Source organism: Protomyctophum parallelum (genome assembly GCF_964188405.1).
Source record: "Protomyctophum parallelum genome assembly, chromosome: 4".
NCBI classification, from domain to species: Eukaryota; Metazoa; Chordata; class Actinopteri; order Myctophiformes; family Myctophidae; genus Protomyctophum; species Protomyctophum parallelum.
This window is the reverse complement of record NC_139700.1, coordinates 2,324,314-2,342,613: the sequence shown is the minus strand read 5'-3', so window position 1 is coordinate 2,342,613 and position 18,300 is coordinate 2,324,314. Positions and strand designations below refer to the sequence as shown.

The 18,300-nt window shown below is 40.3% G+C and overlaps 3 protein-coding genes across 4 annotated transcripts in view; 1 reads left to right on the top strand and 2 right to left on the bottom strand.

Annotated features, from left to right (window-relative positions):
* anln2 (anillin, actin binding protein 2) overlaps positions 1–18,300 on the bottom strand; it is a 304,484-nt gene that overhangs the window by 126,419 nt on the left and 159,765 nt on the right. The gene's annotated exons all lie outside the window — the stretch shown is intronic.
* On the bottom strand, positions 7,498–13,948 carry LOC310858034 (cilia- and flagella-associated protein 52-like; the record flags this gene model as incomplete). Its single annotated transcript, XM_083764081.1, has 8 exons — positions 7,498–7,679; positions 8,946–9,060; positions 10,158–10,260; positions 10,632–10,783; positions 11,778–11,923; positions 12,493–12,641; positions 12,897–13,067; positions 13,944–13,948. 8 exons carry the CDS (start codon positions 13,946–13,948, stop codon positions 7,498–7,500), a joined length of 1,023 nt encoding a protein of 340 aa, XP_083620207.1.
* Positions 14,111–18,037, top strand: polr2c (RNA polymerase II subunit C). The gene is made up of 9 exons (XM_083763203.1): positions 14,111–14,266; positions 15,278–15,327; positions 15,410–15,478; positions 15,799–15,851; positions 15,981–16,109; positions 16,552–16,603; positions 16,776–16,944; positions 17,207–17,281; positions 17,419–18,037. The coding sequence occupies exons 1-9, from the start codon at positions 14,181–14,183 to the stop codon at positions 17,561–17,563; spliced, it is 828 nt and encodes a 275-aa protein (XP_083619329.1). The 5' UTR covers positions 14,111–14,180; the 3' UTR covers positions 17,564–18,037.

The following is an 18,300-nucleotide window of genomic DNA, read 5'->3' as shown; positions in this document are numbered from 1 at the left end:
CAGACGAGACAACTGTTCTGCATAGGTGGTTTCCATGTAAATCTCTGTAGAAGTTGTTGTATTAAATAGAGATTTCACAAAATACCTTTAGTTTATGTGTAGGTTTCCTTCAAAACCTAGCTGCAGAACATTATTTGATGTGCTCCCATGAAGGACAGAAAATTCTAGAATTTTGCTGTTCTAGGCGCTAGGGGTGACGTAGGAAACCACGCCCATCGCGTATATATATGCGGGCGTACATTTTCCACTTAGTAAACCTTGATCATCAGACTAAACCTTTCATTTGAGGCAGCTTTCCGTCAAAACACAATGACTGACAAATTGTTTGTTCTGCTTCTTCTTAGAACAGTGTGTAAGTATATCTTCTATTTTGCTCTATACTGTAAGACCCATATTTAGATCAAAATATTAAACTTAACTGAACTGCATTTTATGTATTATTCAAAGGCTCATTATGTTTTAAGATTTTCATTTCATTGATTTATTTTTCAACTTTATTTTTTGCATGTATTTTTAAACCGATAATTCTCTTTTTTCCCCTCTATTTTGTATTTGCTGTGTCTCGGGACAACCATTGTTCTGCTGCATGATCTTCAGTCACGACACAGATTCCCCAGCAGATCTCTTTGAGAATTGTCAAAATCAGTGAAACCATCACCTTACAATGCCTGAGAATGGATGGAGGAACTCGTGTTATTTACTGGTATAAGCAATGTCTGGGACATATGCCCCAACAAATTTCTGTTTCAATATATGGCAAAACAGACATTCATGGACAGTTTGACAACGCACGCTTCATTGTGAAGGAAAGCAATGCTCAAAACAATCTAACAATCAGACATGTCAATAAAGATGATGAAGCAACATACTTCTGTGGAAAAGGATCTTTTTCTATGGAATTTGACAACGGCACATATTTGGTTGTAAATGGTACAGTATGTCCCCTTCAGTCTCTATAGGCCTATCGGTCTTCTTCTTCTTTTACCACTTATATGCCTTAAATTGTACTGTTGACATAATGAACAATGATTACATAGGCCTATTGTGTCTTGTCAGTCAAAGTTATTGTATATTATTCTATTGCATGCACAGAGTCTCACCACGAGAGGTCGATCCACCAGACCTTGGTCCCACTCGGAGACAGGGTGACCCTCAAGTGCTGGATTATGTCTGGGAGTAGAGAAGACGGTGCCCAGTGTATTGGAGGACAATCAGGACACAATGTGTTCTGGTTCCGAAATGAGTCCCATCCTGGCATGGTTTCATCTCACTGGGACAGGAGTAGAGGATGTGAAACCCAGGCTGGTTCTGCTCCACAGAGATGTGTCTACAGCCTCTACAAGGACAGTGTCCTCTCCTCTGATGCTGGGATGTACTACTGTGCTGTGGCTGCATGTGGAGAGATACTCTTTGGCAAAGGAGTTAAGCTGGAAATAGGTAGGATATGCATTTGTTTTCTAAACTAATTAAACATTAAACTAAACTATAACTAAAATGAAGGGGGGGGGGAAGAAAAACAATATCAAAGTGCAACAAAAGGAGAAACATGTATTCAGCTGAAGGGAATTCAAAAACATGATACAAACACTGACATTACGGTATAGGTTCTGCATTTAAATAATCCACCATATGAAGAGATTTGATTTCTCACTTTTTTGTATTTGCTGTGTCTGGGGACTACCATTGTTCTCTCTTCTTCAGCCTTGATTCAGGTTCCCCAGCAAATCCCATTGAGAATTGTCAAAATCCATGAAACCATTACTTTTCGATGTCCACGAAATGACGATGGGGGTTTTCTTTACTGGTATAAGCAAAGGCTGGGGCATACGTTCCAACAGATTTCTATGACAGACTTTGAAATAACAGAACTACAGGCACAGTTTAACAACTCACGTTTCATTGTGACAACAAGCATGGCCGATTCCATTCTAACCATCAAAAACATCAACAAAGACGATGAAGCTACATACTTCTGTGGCGTAGGATCTCAACTTGCTATTAAATATGGCAACGGATCATATTTGGTTGTAAACGGTACAGTATGTCGCATAATCTCACATTCAGTCTCTATGTATTCTTCTGACACCTTTACACTGAATTGTACTGTTGACATATGAACATATTCATTGCTGTGGTTACATAAATGAACTGTAGTGTACATAGGTCTATTGAATCTTGTCCATTAATGTAAAAGCTCTAATGTATTGTATTCCATTCTATTCTATTAACAGAGTCAGACCATGAGAGGTCCATCACCCAGACTTTGCTACCGGTGTCTGAGTCAGTCCCGCTCGGAGGCCGGGTGACCCTCCAGTGCTGGGTTGTCTCTGGGAGTAGAGGGGATGATGCCCAGTGTACTGGAGGACACAATGTGTTCTGGTTCCGAAATGAGTCCCATCCTGGCATGGTTTCATCTCACTGGGACAGGAGTAGAGGATGTGAAACCCAGGCTGGTTCTGCTCAACAGAGATGTGTCTACAGCCTCTACAAGGACAGTGTCCTCTCCTCTGATGCTGGGATGTACTACTGTGCTGTGGCTGCATGTGGAGAGATACTCTTTGGCAAAGGAGTGAAGCTGGAAATAAGTAGGATATGCATTTGTTTTCAGGCTAAAGGCTATTAAAATAAACTATAACTAAAATGAAAAAAAAAAAATATATATATATATATATATACAAATTGTAATATTCAAATTGTATGTCTCTACCTGATCTTTTTTTATATATAAAAGCAAAAGGCACATCTATAAATAAACAATATCAAAGTGCAACAAAAGGAGAAACATGTATTCAGCTGAAGGGAATTCAAAAGCATGATACAAACACTGACATTACGGTATAGGTTCTGCATTTAAATAATTCACCATATGAAGAGATTTAAATTTGTAGTTCCAGGCTTGAAAGTTAAACGTACTGAAAGTTGAAAGTATTGTTAATTTGTTTCATAAGAGAATCTACAACCGTTAACAGTTTTTTTTTTTTTTCTTTTTTTTTTTTGATATTTTTTTGCGGCTTACGCCTTTTATTGATTTTTGAAGGGACAGACAGTAGGCTGACAGGAAACGGGAGAGAGATGGGGGGATGACATGCAGTAAAGGCCGTGTCGGGTCCGGGAGTCGAACCCGCGGCACACTGCGACTGGATTACCAGTCCGGTGCCCAGACCGTTACGCTACGGCCTGGGCCAGCCGTTAACAGTTTTGATAGATTGTTTTCTCTCTGATTCCAGGTCAGAAGTTGGATCCTCATGTCATTGTCCTGGTCGTATTGGTGTTACTACTGGCATGCTCTGTGATCGCGATTGTTGTTCTTATTTACACCAGAACTCAAAAAAAAAATTGTGAACATTGCCACGGTAAAATAGATTCCTTTCATTCCTATTATTCATTATAAACCATTATGTATATATATATATATATATATATATTGCTTCTTTTTTTGTATCCATTATTTGTAATGTCATAACGGGTAATCTCCAACCAACACATTATTCCTAAAGTATATTTCACCAAATAGGCTATATATAGATATTAACCAAAAGTAAGTCGCAACAGACTTTTGGGTCCCAACTTCAGAAACACTGAATTAGAAAGGTTTCTGCTTTTTTCTTACTTGTAGGAACACTGAACCCTTTGTCTCATCTTGGTCATGACCAGACAGCTGTCCATCAGTCAAGTGAACAGGTAGGCCTAATGATTTTTCTGTTTGTCAATAGTCAGGCAGGAAATTGACATGATAGTTCAGTTGGTGATCCAAGCATGAAATTCGGCACAGATGACCTTCATAACACCCTACTGTAATTGATAATCAACCTGGGGCCACGCAGAATTCCAACATTTTCAAGATTGCCGCCAGATTAAACAATAGCTCCACCTCGTTCCCCTTTCCCATATGTGTATGTGTGTGTGTGTGTGTGTGTGTGTGTATATATATATATATAATTTGTGTGCAAAATGGAATGAGGTGTGATCGGGGCTGGGGTAAAATACGACTATAGCCTGTCTTCCCACCCGGTCTCGTCTCTTGCCGTTCGGCACTGTAACCCCAGCTGGGGGTTGACGCACGGCCAAAAACACGCACTCCTCATTCCACTTTTCCCACATGAACTGGTTTCCTACATGAACTGAACACACTCACACTATATATAACCTAACCTATATAAACACCGACTGCCTGCTTACCAATCCGGTTTTTTATCGATACATTTACACTTACAGTAATCTTTGTCAGGTCTCATAATTGGTTTCATCAATGCACTGGTGGGATGGTTGTCTTACGACAGCCCACCCAGTAGTTCAGAAAACTGGCCTACAATGATACCGACGCAGTCAAAGGTTTCATAGTTGTTGTTTATTATATGTTCTTCTCCCTGACTGCGAGTACTCACTACTCAGGCATCGTGTAGGCCAGGGTTATGGTCAGTCAAGAATCAATACCGTTGTATCCGTCTTTATTCATTCAAATGGAATGATTTAATCACGACTCTGACACGACTAAAGTGATTTTGTTCTCTGGTATACATTTTTTATTCCCCCAGGATGGTGATGAAGCTGTTAAAGAAGTGCACTATGCAGCATTGGACTTCCCTGCGAGGAAAGCTAAAGGAAAGAAAAAAATTAAGAAGGGAGAATTGAACTCTGAGTGTATATACTCTGGTGTGAGATTAGACTGGCAGTGTAGCACTTCAAAATGGTCAGATATCACACCTAACATTACCAGTAGTCTAGATTAGATTACATGACTTTACAACAACAACACCTCTGTGTGTATTTTTATGCTCATGTCCTGGTTTCTCCTCCCTATTGGCCCAACGCCTTATTCAGTTCAATTGGAAATCAGCTATTCCCCCATCACATCGACGCTGGGTCGGCGATGTGATGGCACACCTAAAACTTGAGAAGCTCAAATATTCCACCAGGGGCTCCGCCCAGAAATTCTATAAGGTTTAGCAGCCATTTTTTGACTATTTTAAACAAAAAGTCCCGGCTGAGGATGTTCAGGTATAGGACAGCTGTCTAATAGTTTATTTATTCTTGTATAGCAAGTGACGATCTGTTTGAGAACATTGTAATGTGATGCAATATGATATAACCTTATTACCTTTATATTTTTATTTTACTTTATTTTATTGTGTCTGTTTTGGTCCTGTATTTCAGTCTTTTTTAATTTACTTATTTTTCTCAAGGCATTCTTAATGTATTGTATGCTTATGTGTAGTCTAGTGGTGTATGTTGGTATGTCTTGTTGTGTGTAGAAAAACCAATAAAAACAATTTAATAATAATAATGTCCTGGTGTCATTATTAAATAGCCAAGTTCAAGCTCCAGGCAACGCTTGGATTGAAACAAAGATATTTATTGATATTTATATTTTGGCATCAAAGTGCTGTCTCAATTCATTAATTGCCTGTATGCATGAAAATATGTATAATGAATAATATGCCAAATAGATAATACAGGGAATTAAATAGCAAGAACTATTATATCTATCTTAAAAACTGTTTTAATTGCATTTAATTGTTCCTTTTGCACTTTGTCTTACACTTTATGTAAAGCACTTTGAATTGCCTTGTTGAAATGTGCTGTACAAACAACAATTGCCTAAGAGCAATTTTTTTCAAAACAAAGGTTTCCGACAGTGTGTGCATGGGTCCTTTTCTTTGTTTTTCAAAGATACACATTTATTATACACTTTTTTTCTACGCACCTGTCACCAACCTTTTGAGGTGTGCACCGAAAAACAAATGCAAAACAAGACATTGCACTACAGGATATAATTTGAAAAACATGTTACTTCCCTATGTTAGTTGGCCTGCGTGTTCTTTTGTCTTCTTGTGTGAGAGCTACAATATGTGGTATAGTTTCCATGTCAATGCTTTGCAGGAAACAAGAAAGCCACATACCAGCAGCTCTCAGAATTACGTAGTTTGACAGTTTGACAGACCACCAAGACTACTAATGCTGGTGTGAACAGGATATGTAGCTCTGTGCATTTTTAGAGGCATAGCATGGGCTAATTTTAGTCAAGTGTGGTTAGTGCCTTACTTGAAGCCGGCTGTGAGATTTTGCAAGTAGCCTACAATACAATATTCATAAAAGGATTGTAGATCTCTCACAAGATGGTAACAATAAGTATTGCTACCCTCTTGTGAGTGATGTACCATACAGAATATTTTTTGCGAGTACATTGTTACACTGTTTAAAGTATTTTATGGATATTTACATTTAGTATAGTTTTTTCATGGACTATGCACGATGAAATGAATTAATTCAAACTGATGGAGTTTGAGGAAGAGATAAATGGCCCCCCTGTGTGTGTGTGCGTGCGTGCGAGTATGAGAACCTATCCTTTCTTACATGTGCATGGTTGTGTGCATAACTGTCTCCTCCTTTCACCGTAGGTGACTGAAGAAGTTTGATATGAGGCCCCAAGGTCCTACAGGTCTTCTACAGAGGCCCCATAACTGTACTGCCCTCAACCGCAAAGCAAAGCAGAGGGTCATGCAGACAGCATGTGTGAGCTTAAACACCGTCCAGGAATTAGCCTTCTACAGCCAGTGATTCTCAAAAATGTTCATGTCAAGGACCCCCACAATTATATGTATTTGTTTGCAGACCCCCATCTCAAAAATATTGTGTTGCGGGGACCTCTAGAAGATAATGTTTACGATTTATTAAAATGAGTTCATAGCTATATAACGCTATATAATGTTTTACAGTACAAGTCACACATAGGCAGCATTGTTCATACAGTAGGTCACGTTCTATTCAACTGGTATAACAGCTCAAGGCGGTACATTTCAAAATGTTAGCCTTTCTTTCATTGTCAATATCAAACGATATTTGTATAGTATTACTGCAATTGTTAACATTTCAGTTTTGTGCGCATGAACAACCGTTCTCTGTGATGGTGTCAATTTGAGCTGCTGTTTTGACAGTTGTGTGTACGGAATTTAATACAATATATAAATGTTTTAATACATTCGAAAGTCCAAAGTTGCACCTTGCTTATAAAATGGTCTAACCTCCAAATCTCTTATTTAGGCCTACTTTGGCTAATGTTGTAATGTTGACTGCTACTTAACAGTCCTGACAGAAACATCAAGTCACAGTATTTTTGGTGTATCATACTGCCTCCATGTGGACAGAATAGGGCATTACATCATAAAAATAAGACATCTAGGCCCCAGGCGGATCCCGACAGCCTTTGCCGCGTGTCTTCCCCCGATCTCTCTCCCCATTTCCTGTCAGACTACTTTCATCCTATCAATAAAGGCAGAAAAAGCCAAAACAATATCTTTAGAAAAAATTAAATAAAAGGACATGTATGCAGGTGGAGTGCTGTCTCTGGCACAGTTTTTCCTTTCTATCGTTAGAAAGTAGTTTCACTCTTTCACTCTACAAACGGTGGGTGTTTATTTATTTTGGGGAGGTTAGGCCGAGGGTTTGAGTACCGTATGAAGATTGTAGTGTAGGTCCTCCTGAGCTTGGACGGTGTTTCTAGGGAGAGACTGGGCGGGGGAACCTCCACCTGAGAATGGCCCCGTCAGCACTGGTGGTGACCAGCGTGCGGTTGTTGGTGCAGATCTTGACACTGGTGATGCTGCCGCTGTGGCCGACGCCCACATGGGTCACCTCGCCATCCATGTAGTTCCACATCTTCACCAGCTGGTCGTCTCCACCTGGACGTGACGGACGTAGAGGAGACAAGAACCATTACAAAGGGTGCCGTGCAGCAGTTACTCAAACATCACTGATCTAGAATCTGAACCGTGTGCTCCTTATTTTTAGTTGTCTCTGATCTTACTATTGGTTGATAGTAATTAATTGGCTATGATTGACTTAGACCATTTTTGGCCCTGGGTAGGTTTTAGGTTTATTTATTTAGCATGTGGTACAAAAAATAGACAATAACATATCAAAGAAACAAAAATACAATGCAAGGAAAGGAAGAAGCCAGAAGGCTTATATGGAATCCTTTCCTGAAGGAAGAGGTCATTGGTTTAAAAGATTAAAAGTTCATAAAGAACAGTACATAAATTGGCAAAGGGGGGCAGCTGTGCAGTAAAGAAATAAAAACACAGACAGAGTTATAAGAAATAAACAATACAACAACAAACACACAAAAGAAAATATAACGCATCAAAGTAAAACATGTAATCTACAGAGAGGAAAAAATAAGATATTTCTTTAGATGTTTTTTGAATATTGGCAAGGATAATGAGGATTTAAGTGAATCATCTAGGGAGTTCCATAGATGAGGGCCTCTAAATTTGATGAAAGATTGATGTTTGGATGTGCGACAATAGGGTAATTCAAAATGATCTCTTTGCCTTGTGGGGTAGGAGTGAATGTCAGAAGTAACACGGAAGAAATTGTGAAAAGAAGACGGAATGTCTTGTATGCATTTTTTGAATTTAAACATAAATAAACAGGTCTGAAAAACGTTTACTTTGTCAATGGGTAATAGTGAGTATTTAATAAAGAGCGGGGCAGACGGCTCATACCGATTTGAAAGTGAAATCATTCTCAGAAACCTTTTTTGAATGATCAGTAATTTAGTGAGATGTGATGAATATGTAGCAGCCCAGACAATATTACAGTAATTAATATGAGGGAAAATTAAGCTATAATAGAGTGTTAAATGACATGAAGGAAGAACAAAAGGGCAGATTTTTCTCAATATACCAAGCATCTTCATAGACTTCATACATACAGCATCAATATGTTGTTTCCAATTTAAAAGTTCGTCTATAATGACACCCAAGAATTTAGTATGTACTGGGTAGCCACGGCCAACAGTGGTGTAGGTCTGCGCTCCAAGGAGCATACTTTTGTAGTTTCATATGTTTTTAATGCAATCACGTTTTGAGTGAGTGAGTGAGAATGTTAATTATTAGTATTGTGTAACTTCAACAAGAACAATTGACGATGTTATTATTTGCCATACCAGACAAAATGCTGCCCATCTTGCAGTGAGATGTGCATTCCATTGATGGCTCCAGACTGTGAGCCCTCAAGCTCTCTGATGGCCGAGCCATCATACACCTCCCAGTAACCAATCTGAGCAGAGACAAATGACAAACATACTACATTAAAACTACAAATCCGATGGAAAAACTAACATTCATACTTAGACTGCAAGAGGATAAATTCTATAAAAAGTGGGAAAAGTGGAATCTCTTCTCTCAGCCTAGCGATATTGCAATAGGATTTCATTGAATGTTTTTTGGAATATGAAAAATGCAGCCTTTTTTCTTTTTCTTTTACTTTGTGTCCTTTTCTTTTTCTTTCTGTAGTCTTTTTAGTTTTTTTCTTGTCTGTTCTAACTTCAATAAAAATTAAGTGAAAAAAAACCTACAAATCCTGTCAGTAAATTCAATTAAATTACTAGTGTTTTGTAACCACTGCTATATGTTATGTGTCTTAACCACAAGGCCATTGGCACACAATCTTAACCAACAGCGAATGAGTAATTGATCAAATAAAGACTTTATATAATTAAGAGTTACCCTCTCTCAGAATTAAGAGCACAATAATCACCAATACAGTTGTGAACATACCAAAGCTTTAAGCAATGATGCCTCCGTATTATTATGCTGTTGTTCTATTTTTTCCTAATTGGTTTCTATTCAGGTGAGTTTCTGTCATTCATCTGTATCCCTAAACCAAAACATTATTGCATTCAGTATGCTTATTATGCCTCTATATGCAAATGAGCAGGCCTATGGTCAGAGACTCTGTCATCTTGTCATGTACACAGTTTTCTGCTCTGAATGACAGTTACTGTCCCTGGAGGTTTTGCAGTTGACGACACAACGGAGCCTCTCAAAATGAAATTATTGGTTGAAGTTAATTATTGCGCAGGCAGAAAGTCATCACAATACCATGCATCAGGCAAGTTCCTTTTCTTGTAAAAGACTAAACTAATTACAGCTACAACCCTGAAATGAGTGGACAATAAGGATCATTGCTATTTTTGGGGGAGTAAACATTTATGGAACATTTTAGGAAAGATGTCGCTTAGTGAAATGCCCAATATAGGGTTAATGTGGAGACCTCTCACCGTCACAGCTTCTCGCCAGGGCTCGGTGTGATCAAGCAGTTTCAAAAGCCCTGACATCTCTCTAGAATAGATTATATCTGGTTCTGAATCGTACCTTCCTGTCTGTGCCGCTGGTGGCGATCTGGAATTCTTCTGGGTGGTAGCACACACATCTGAATAGCGTGTTGGCCAGCACCATCTGATTCCTCACAAACCGCCTGTGGTAGTAAGAGACACAGGGAACAGAGAAGCAGAGTAGACAACAAGAGTTATTATTATAGTAGGAAGAAGTTGTGCATGTGGGCAAAACGCATAGCCAAAAGACAGTATAAATCATAGAAAATCACATAAAACATTGACACATAAATGTGCACTGCTTAAAAAAAGGGGGAAAAAAAGAAATGTGCACTGCTTTTGGACATTCGGGCTACAAAAAATACATATTATTGGAAGTCGATGTTATTATATTTATGGTTGCATTTGCATTCAGAAAATGGTGCGTGCGTGTGCGCACGTGCGTGCGTGCGTGTATGCACACTGAGGTACACTTCCAAGTGCATACGTGCCGTGTGTGCATTTGGATACTCACACTAAGTCCCAAATGATGCAGGCGCCGTCAGAGCTGGCCGTGACGCACTCTGTGTCGTCGCTCTTGATCTTGATGGAGTTGACGGCAGCCTTGTGCTCCTTCATGGTCTCCTGCAGCCGATGGCGGCCCTGCAGGAGCTCCCACACGCGCACCTGCAGCATGAAGGAACTTTTTCATTTGCATGATAATAAATGTATGCCTATATTTCGCAATTTCTGCACTGATCAAATTCCAACATGGAATAAATGTTTATTCTTCTACTCAAAGCATAGCATATGTGTGCATTAAATATTGTCATATTAATTTAGAATGTTTTATTTTCCCTTGATTATATTTTGTAATATATTTCTTTATGTGGAGAATTGCTACTCATAAGAAGAAGCTTTTTTGAAATGTGTATTTTTGTTGTGGTTAAGTGGCTCAGTAGTTAAGTGGTTAATGATATGACTTTATCGTTAACACAGTCCATCATAACAGTAAAATCTAGATGAAAACTAGTAGTGATTCCGTTCAAACAGGTCTTATTCACATTTAGTCCCTCAACCGCACAAGTGGTCAGGAATAATTAGAACAGTTTATTACACCGTTTTGTTGAGATTCTGATGGGCAACACTGGATGTCAATGTACAGGCAGCTTGGGCTGAAACAACCAAATATGGAGATGCGTGACTTCATATACTTTGTGCCTATTTCAGATGCGCAATAACACGGGTAAAAACCAAAATGGGGACAATGGTAAATGGTAAATGGTGCATTTATATAGCGCCTTTATCCAAGGCGCTTTACAGAGATTGTGCATTACATTCACCCATTCACACACACATTCATACACCGATGGCAGCGGAAACCATGCAAGGCACCAACTAGCACATCGGGAGCAATTAGGGGTTCAGTGTCTTGCTCAAGGACACTTCGACAGTAACTCTGGGGGAGCCCGGGTTCGAACTGGCAACCTTACGGTTCCCATCCAGGCACTCTACCCCTGAGCCACCGCCGCCCATTATGGACAATGGAGGAAGTGCAGTAACTTGAAGACATGAAGACGTTGTCACTGGAACACTGAGTCTAAGTCCCATATCATGGCGAATAAAAACGAGGGATCTCGAAGTGGTGAACATTATGAAGCCATGACACCCTGCTACTGACCTGTCCCTCTCCCCCACCGCTGATGATCCTCCTGCAGTCACTGGTGGCTGCGATGGAAGTCACACCCATGCTGTGTGCGTTGTGGATGACTAGCATGACCCGGCCACTCTCCGGAGCAAACACCCTGATGTTGCCGTCGTTCCACGCTAAGGGGCGTACACAGAGACAGTCAGGTCCCTCGTTATGGATTGGAGATTTTGTGTTGCTTTGTCAACTACGCTTTTGTTCCTCAAGCACTGAAAAGGTATATTGGCATTTGGCATCATAGGGTTTTGTATCTCGGTCAATGGTTATTGACAAATACAAAAATACATGATCTAAACTATGTGAATAGATAAACTAAAGAAGAGAATAGACTTCTCTGTCTATAGGATGTTCTGGTGCTTCTGGGGACAATAGAACATCTGAACACATTATTCTGCAAATGAGGTACCAACACTGGCAGTGGAGGTCGACATCAAAACAGTGTGACCAATACTTTAAAAAAGTATTGTGGTGTTATAATAATCTGTTCTGAAGTGATATGCATTTTTGTGACAGGTCTGTCCAATTTTGGCCAATTGGCATGAAAGGTTAATCCCGTTCATAATTGCTCAATTCTACAAACACACAGATAGACGGACCAACATACAAACAAAGGGACAGAAAAATGGACAGGGGCGAACCTCCTTGAGAGGAGATGAGTGACAGAGAATTTGGAAGGGGACTGTCTCACCACTGACTATGCTGGTTCCGTCCCTCATGCTGTGCAGGGCATTACATGTCATGTTGGGCACGGTGATGCGTAGCAGCTCCTTGTAACTGCTTGTGTGCCACACCCGGATGTCTTCGTGGGAACAAGTGGCAAACATCTCTGACGTTCCACTGGAAGACAAGCTCAATTTGAAACCTGGATTGACAAGAACATGAGTACACTGCCCCCTAGTGAAGAAAGTTGAATACTGGACTAATGTAGACAGTTGTTCTCAACTGTCAGGTCATGTCCCCGCAACCTCCCACATGGTGGTCCCAGTTCTAATTGGATTACTTGTGTGCGTGTGTATGTGTGTGTTTGTTGGGGGGGGGGGGGGTCCTGAAATGGTTGAGAAACACTGCTCTACGGTTCAGTCTGCCACTTACAAAAGTATGTCCACGTCCCTGACAGCACTTCTGTGGCTGGACAAGATGAGTTCAGCCTTGAAGTCATCGTATGTGACACGGTAGACCTGAGCAGACTCTGTGCCAATAAACAACTGCTGCCCCTCTCCTCTCACAGCGATGGAGGTCACTGCTCCCTCCAGCTGGACTTGTCTGCCACAGGGTGATGAGAAAAGGAAAGGTGGATTAGTAATGTATTGCAAACAGGGAAGGAAACTATTTTGATTCCACCTGCCTTAACGCACTTAGACCGGAAAATGGGAACCCCTTTGTGTGTTTAATTGTTATACCTTTCAATCTGAGAACCCCTTTTTGTAACATTAGCTGTTGCTATAGGCCTATATAATAGCAACATGAAAAACGTAATCATACTCGGGTCTAAATGCATTAATATCTAGCTTACAAGTCAAAGTCAAACTCCAGCAGCAGTTGGCAGGTGGTTATATAATATACAGTAGGGCCTACATAGTATTATATGGTAGCAAGACCACTCGCCCTTGGCGAATCGCCTAGACCACTCGCCCAGGCGATTCGCCAAAACGTCAAGTCCACTCGGACCAAGCAGAAGGCCATTCGCCCCGGGGCGAGATGCGGGGCGAGTGGTCTCGGACACCCCGCCCCGGAAAGTGAAGTCTTCTCGATCAAAGGGGAAGGCCACTCGCCAAAGATGAAGTCCACTCGCCGAGGCGAGAAGTCCGGTATTCTCCTGGACACTACAGTCGATTATTGAGTATGCGCGTGCACTTCTTCTCTCATCAACTAGGGTTTCCAGTTCCACATCTTCTGAATGTATGTAAATGTTCTAAGAAAATAAACAGGGTTATATATTGATGAGTCAGGCTGTGTTGCAGAAGCAGAAGATGAAAGTGATGAAATATTGTGTCATTCAAAAACTTTCATATTATTTGTCCAGTAAACCTGTAAAATGTACAGGTGCATATTATAGACTATCCTATATTAAAATTGCCTAGTACTCTGTGTGTGTGGGACCATGGATATAATTTATATAAGAAAGGATATGATGAGTACTGCATACTATTACTAAATTCTGCAGGATGTAGGATGAGCTTTTATTTTGATGTTCCAATGAAATGTGTGACCCGGATATAAAATATTTGTGGGCCAACAGCCAATCATTGCGAACCTTTTGTAACGCGCAGTGGCGCACTATGGGCCCACTACACAGTACCAATACTCTATGCACAGTACACATAACGACCACTGCCAGGGAAGCAAACACCAAGTTGTATTAATTTTATTCAAGTCATGCCGTATGCTAACCAGCCAACGGTGAAAATTACAGAATTAACAGACGAGAATGTCAAGTTTATTATTGAGAACACTGACCTGGCGTGAGTATATACCGTGTATTTATTTATTTCGCTCTGAAAGTGCGATCACTGTCCAACTGTTAGCTAACGGCTATCATTAGCACTGCAGCTTACTGAAGAAACATACAGCAACGACTGCGCTTTCAAGACCTTTACTATGATCTTCTGAAACAGAAAATGCACTTGTGTGTAACTTAACTGTAGTCATTTAGCATGTGTCCACATTCCATGCTCTATCTATTGACCATGGTATAGGAGACATAACAGGAAAACATTGATCAAAATAACAAGTATTTACATTCTCTATTGTGTAGACTTCTTGTAAATTAACTTTAGCAGATGTTTAACACAAATGTGAGTGTAAATGAAACGGGTCCATTTTGTTACCAGCTTTCCATCATTTAGCTGGGGACGAATATTGACCCTATAAACAATTTTGTATTATTTAGTAGTATTATGTAAGGTTTTGCCCACTCAAATTGTACCTCGTCAGATAATCCCCACATATCCTGTGAACAGACTTCACTGTAGTAGCTTTTCATAAATTATATTTGTACTTAGGCTGTCTGCTGTCATGAAAGTTTATAGTTAGAGAAATTCAAAGTCCAGCCGTCTGCTGTCCACCCCCCCCCCCCCCCCCCCTTGTTGTCTTGTTACCCTGGGGACCACCTGGAACCCCCTCAAGGACCACTGCATTTGTGGTCCCGGGACCACTGGTTGAAAATCACTGGACTGCAGTGCAGATTAAACTTTTAGGTTATTGAAGGCCAATTGGTCGCAGGTACAATCCTGAGTGTTAATTTACATATTATGAGAGAGTACTAATGTAACTAAATGGACACGTAAGTCGTAAGGTTCCGTTCATTCGTTTTGGTTTATCCTATTGTACAGCAAAGGTAATTTAGCCTGGGTTCCTAGCCTGATTCGCTGCGTTCCGCGGATCTGAAAATGTGAAACGCAGCTAATCAGGCTGGAACCCGGTTTACCACTGTCAACGCAGCTAAATCCATAATATGCTCTTGTGATCTTCAGGGTCACAAATTCCATACGGCGAGTCTTCATGTCAGAGGTTGCCACAATAGGTAAGATTTGCTTCAGTGGAGGAAACTTGTTACATGTCATGATGACTACTTCGTGGCATAACATACATGACTTTCATTTCAGCTATCGACTGGATCCAGATCGATGCCAATTCATCTGTACTTCACGATGAGTTCATTGCCCATAGAGTAGGTAGGTGATATATGCAGAGTGAAATGCCTATTGTACCATGAAAACAGTGTGCAACTCTACTGCACCTTTACTATTTGTGTCCTTGTATGCAACTCCTTTGTGTGGACATAAATAAATAGTGTGTGTGTGTGTGTGTGTGTGTGTGTGTGTGTGTGTGTGTGTGTGTGTGTGTGTGTGTGTGTGTGTGTGTGTGTGTGTGTGTGTGTGTGTGTGTGTGTGTGTGTGTGTGTGTGTGTGTGTGTGTGTGTGTGTGTGTGTGTGTGTGTGTGTGTGTGTGTGTGTGTGTGTGTGTGTGTGTGTGTGTGTGTGTGTGTGTGTAGGCCTTATACCACTGACCAGTGATGACATTGTGGATAAAATGCAATATTCTAGGGTAAGGGTCTAAAAATAATTGTACAACGAATTTGCTGCACAAATTATGATTTTGGACGGTCTTGATATTTATTCTCTCAGTAGCGAACATGCTGTGTCAGCGTCTTACTTTTTTAAAAATCACATCCAGGACTGCACATGTGATGACTTCTGTCCAGAGTGCTCTGTTGAGTTGACCTTGGATGTTCGATGTACAGAGGACCAGACTCGTCACGTCACCTCTCGTGACCTCTTGTCCAACAATCCCAGAGTCATACCTGTGAGTGCTTCTCAGTTGCTGTAACGTCAATAAAGCACGATGAAACGCTCTCATCGCACGGTGAAGGGTTTGTGAACTTGAAGATCTGCAATTATTTATTTTTGCCTATAATGACATGCTCGTAACAGCGATGCCAGATTGAATGTTAAAAGTTAGTTAAAAAAGGCTAAGGTTTTGTTCCCAAACCTTTAGCTTGAGACCGAAAAGAGAAATGTTATGTCTGTACTCAAGCTTGTGTGGTAACACGTTGAGAGCTTCTAGATCTGCTGTTTTCAAGTTGTTTTGAAAAATGTTTTCTGAAATTATTACTTGAAAATCTTTTGAAATAATCGATTTTGTAGGAAACGAACAAAACAAAGGGATGTTTTCTCGTGCCCCAGAAAAATGGGCCCACAACATAATGTTTGGGAATCACTGCAGTGGTTTATGTTGTGTTTCACAGGTGACCTCCAGGAATCGAGACAATGATCCCAATGACTATGTTGAACAGGATGGTAAGCTTAATTCCTTCTCTGTTACACTTTGTTCGCATATTACCAATCAAGTCGTTCCCGGTCTCCAATCGTTTGCTCTTCTATAAGTTCACTGTATGGTTTCATCTGATCTCGCCCTACTACCTCTTTTGTCCTTCCCCTCCCCTCGCTTTGATCTTCTTCACCTCCACAGACATTTTACTGGTCAAGCTTCGTAAGGGTCAGGAACTGCGTCTGAGGGCCTATGCCAAGAAGGGCTTTGGCAAGGAGCATGCCAAGTGGAATCCCACAGCAGGGGTGGCCTTTGAGTATGACCCGGACAATGCACTGAGACACACGGTGTACCCGCGACCTGAGGAGTGGTGCGTTACATCTTTTCTGTTTTTGCCACTTGCCAGTGCATTTTATTGAGGTTTCTTTTTCTGCATTGTAATTTCTTTCTCTTATTTTAATGTTCATTCTGAACTCCTGAATTTTAATTGTTCTAAAATGTCCCTTTAAAATGTGCCGTGGCTGATGTGGCGTAGCATACATTTTATACAGAATGAAGACTATTTGAATAATAATAGAATGCGCATTGCGCAACATGTATTTTGACTGGACTGACACAACTGTGATCCCCAGGCCAAAGAGTGAATACTCTGAGATTGAGGAAGATGATGTGCAGGCCCCCTACGATCCAAATGGAAAACCAGAAAGGTAAGCTGCTCCTCTCCTCCTGGGTATTAGAAGGTTACTCAACATACAGAGTAGAATAATATACTGAGCTTGTCACGATTATGTTGTTCTAAAAACTATTAACAACAACTCCTCATCTTTGACCTTTACCCTGACAGGTTCTACTATAATGTGGAGTCGTGCGGCTCTCTACGACCAGAGACCATTGTAATGTCGGCACTAGCCGTGCTCAAAAAGAAGCTGAGTGACCTACAGACCCAGCTCAGCCATGAGATCCAGAGCGACGTTCTCACCATCAACTGAAGCCATATATTTTACTTGCGCGTAGGTGTTGCTCACCAAAGTTAACCGATCTACAAGTAGTAGATTGGCTATTTTCGATGTGCAAACACCCACGCAAATTATACAGCATAATGGGGCTTTGAGGGCTCTTCCTCTGAGCAAAGGGATGTAATTCAGAAAGCATTCATCTCTAGTTTGAATGCTGATCAACCATCAACGGCCAGATTGCAATTGACAGTGTTCTTTTTTGTTTGTTTGGTCATGTTTAAGTGTTAGCAGATATGGCATGTGATTGAAGTGAGTGTGTTTGAAATAAACATTCTTCTAAACATGCTACAAAATGATGATTTGGAAAAAAAAAACTGTTCATTTACCGGTAATGTGTCCTTTGTTAGGTTGTTTCAATGTTATCAGACCTGGTATAATTGTTTACCGCTTGAAGAAGGAAATACAAATATTCTTTTACAAATAAATTCCAATTTCGAATTAAACAAATGTTATGTATTTCATTCATTTTGATCAAAATAAGTATGTTTATTCAGTTTAAAATCACACAAAAAGTCCAGCCTAGGTCAAGATCTTTCTTATTGTTACATCTTACAAAATGTGACTAGACATGAGTAAAACTTTTGTTTGGGTATACATAATACAACTTTGTATAGCACAAAACCAAATTAAGAATGTTATCAAAAGTGAAAATATGATAAAAGACATTTACAGTAGGCTATAGCACACTTTGAAGTCAAGTGCTCAAATTG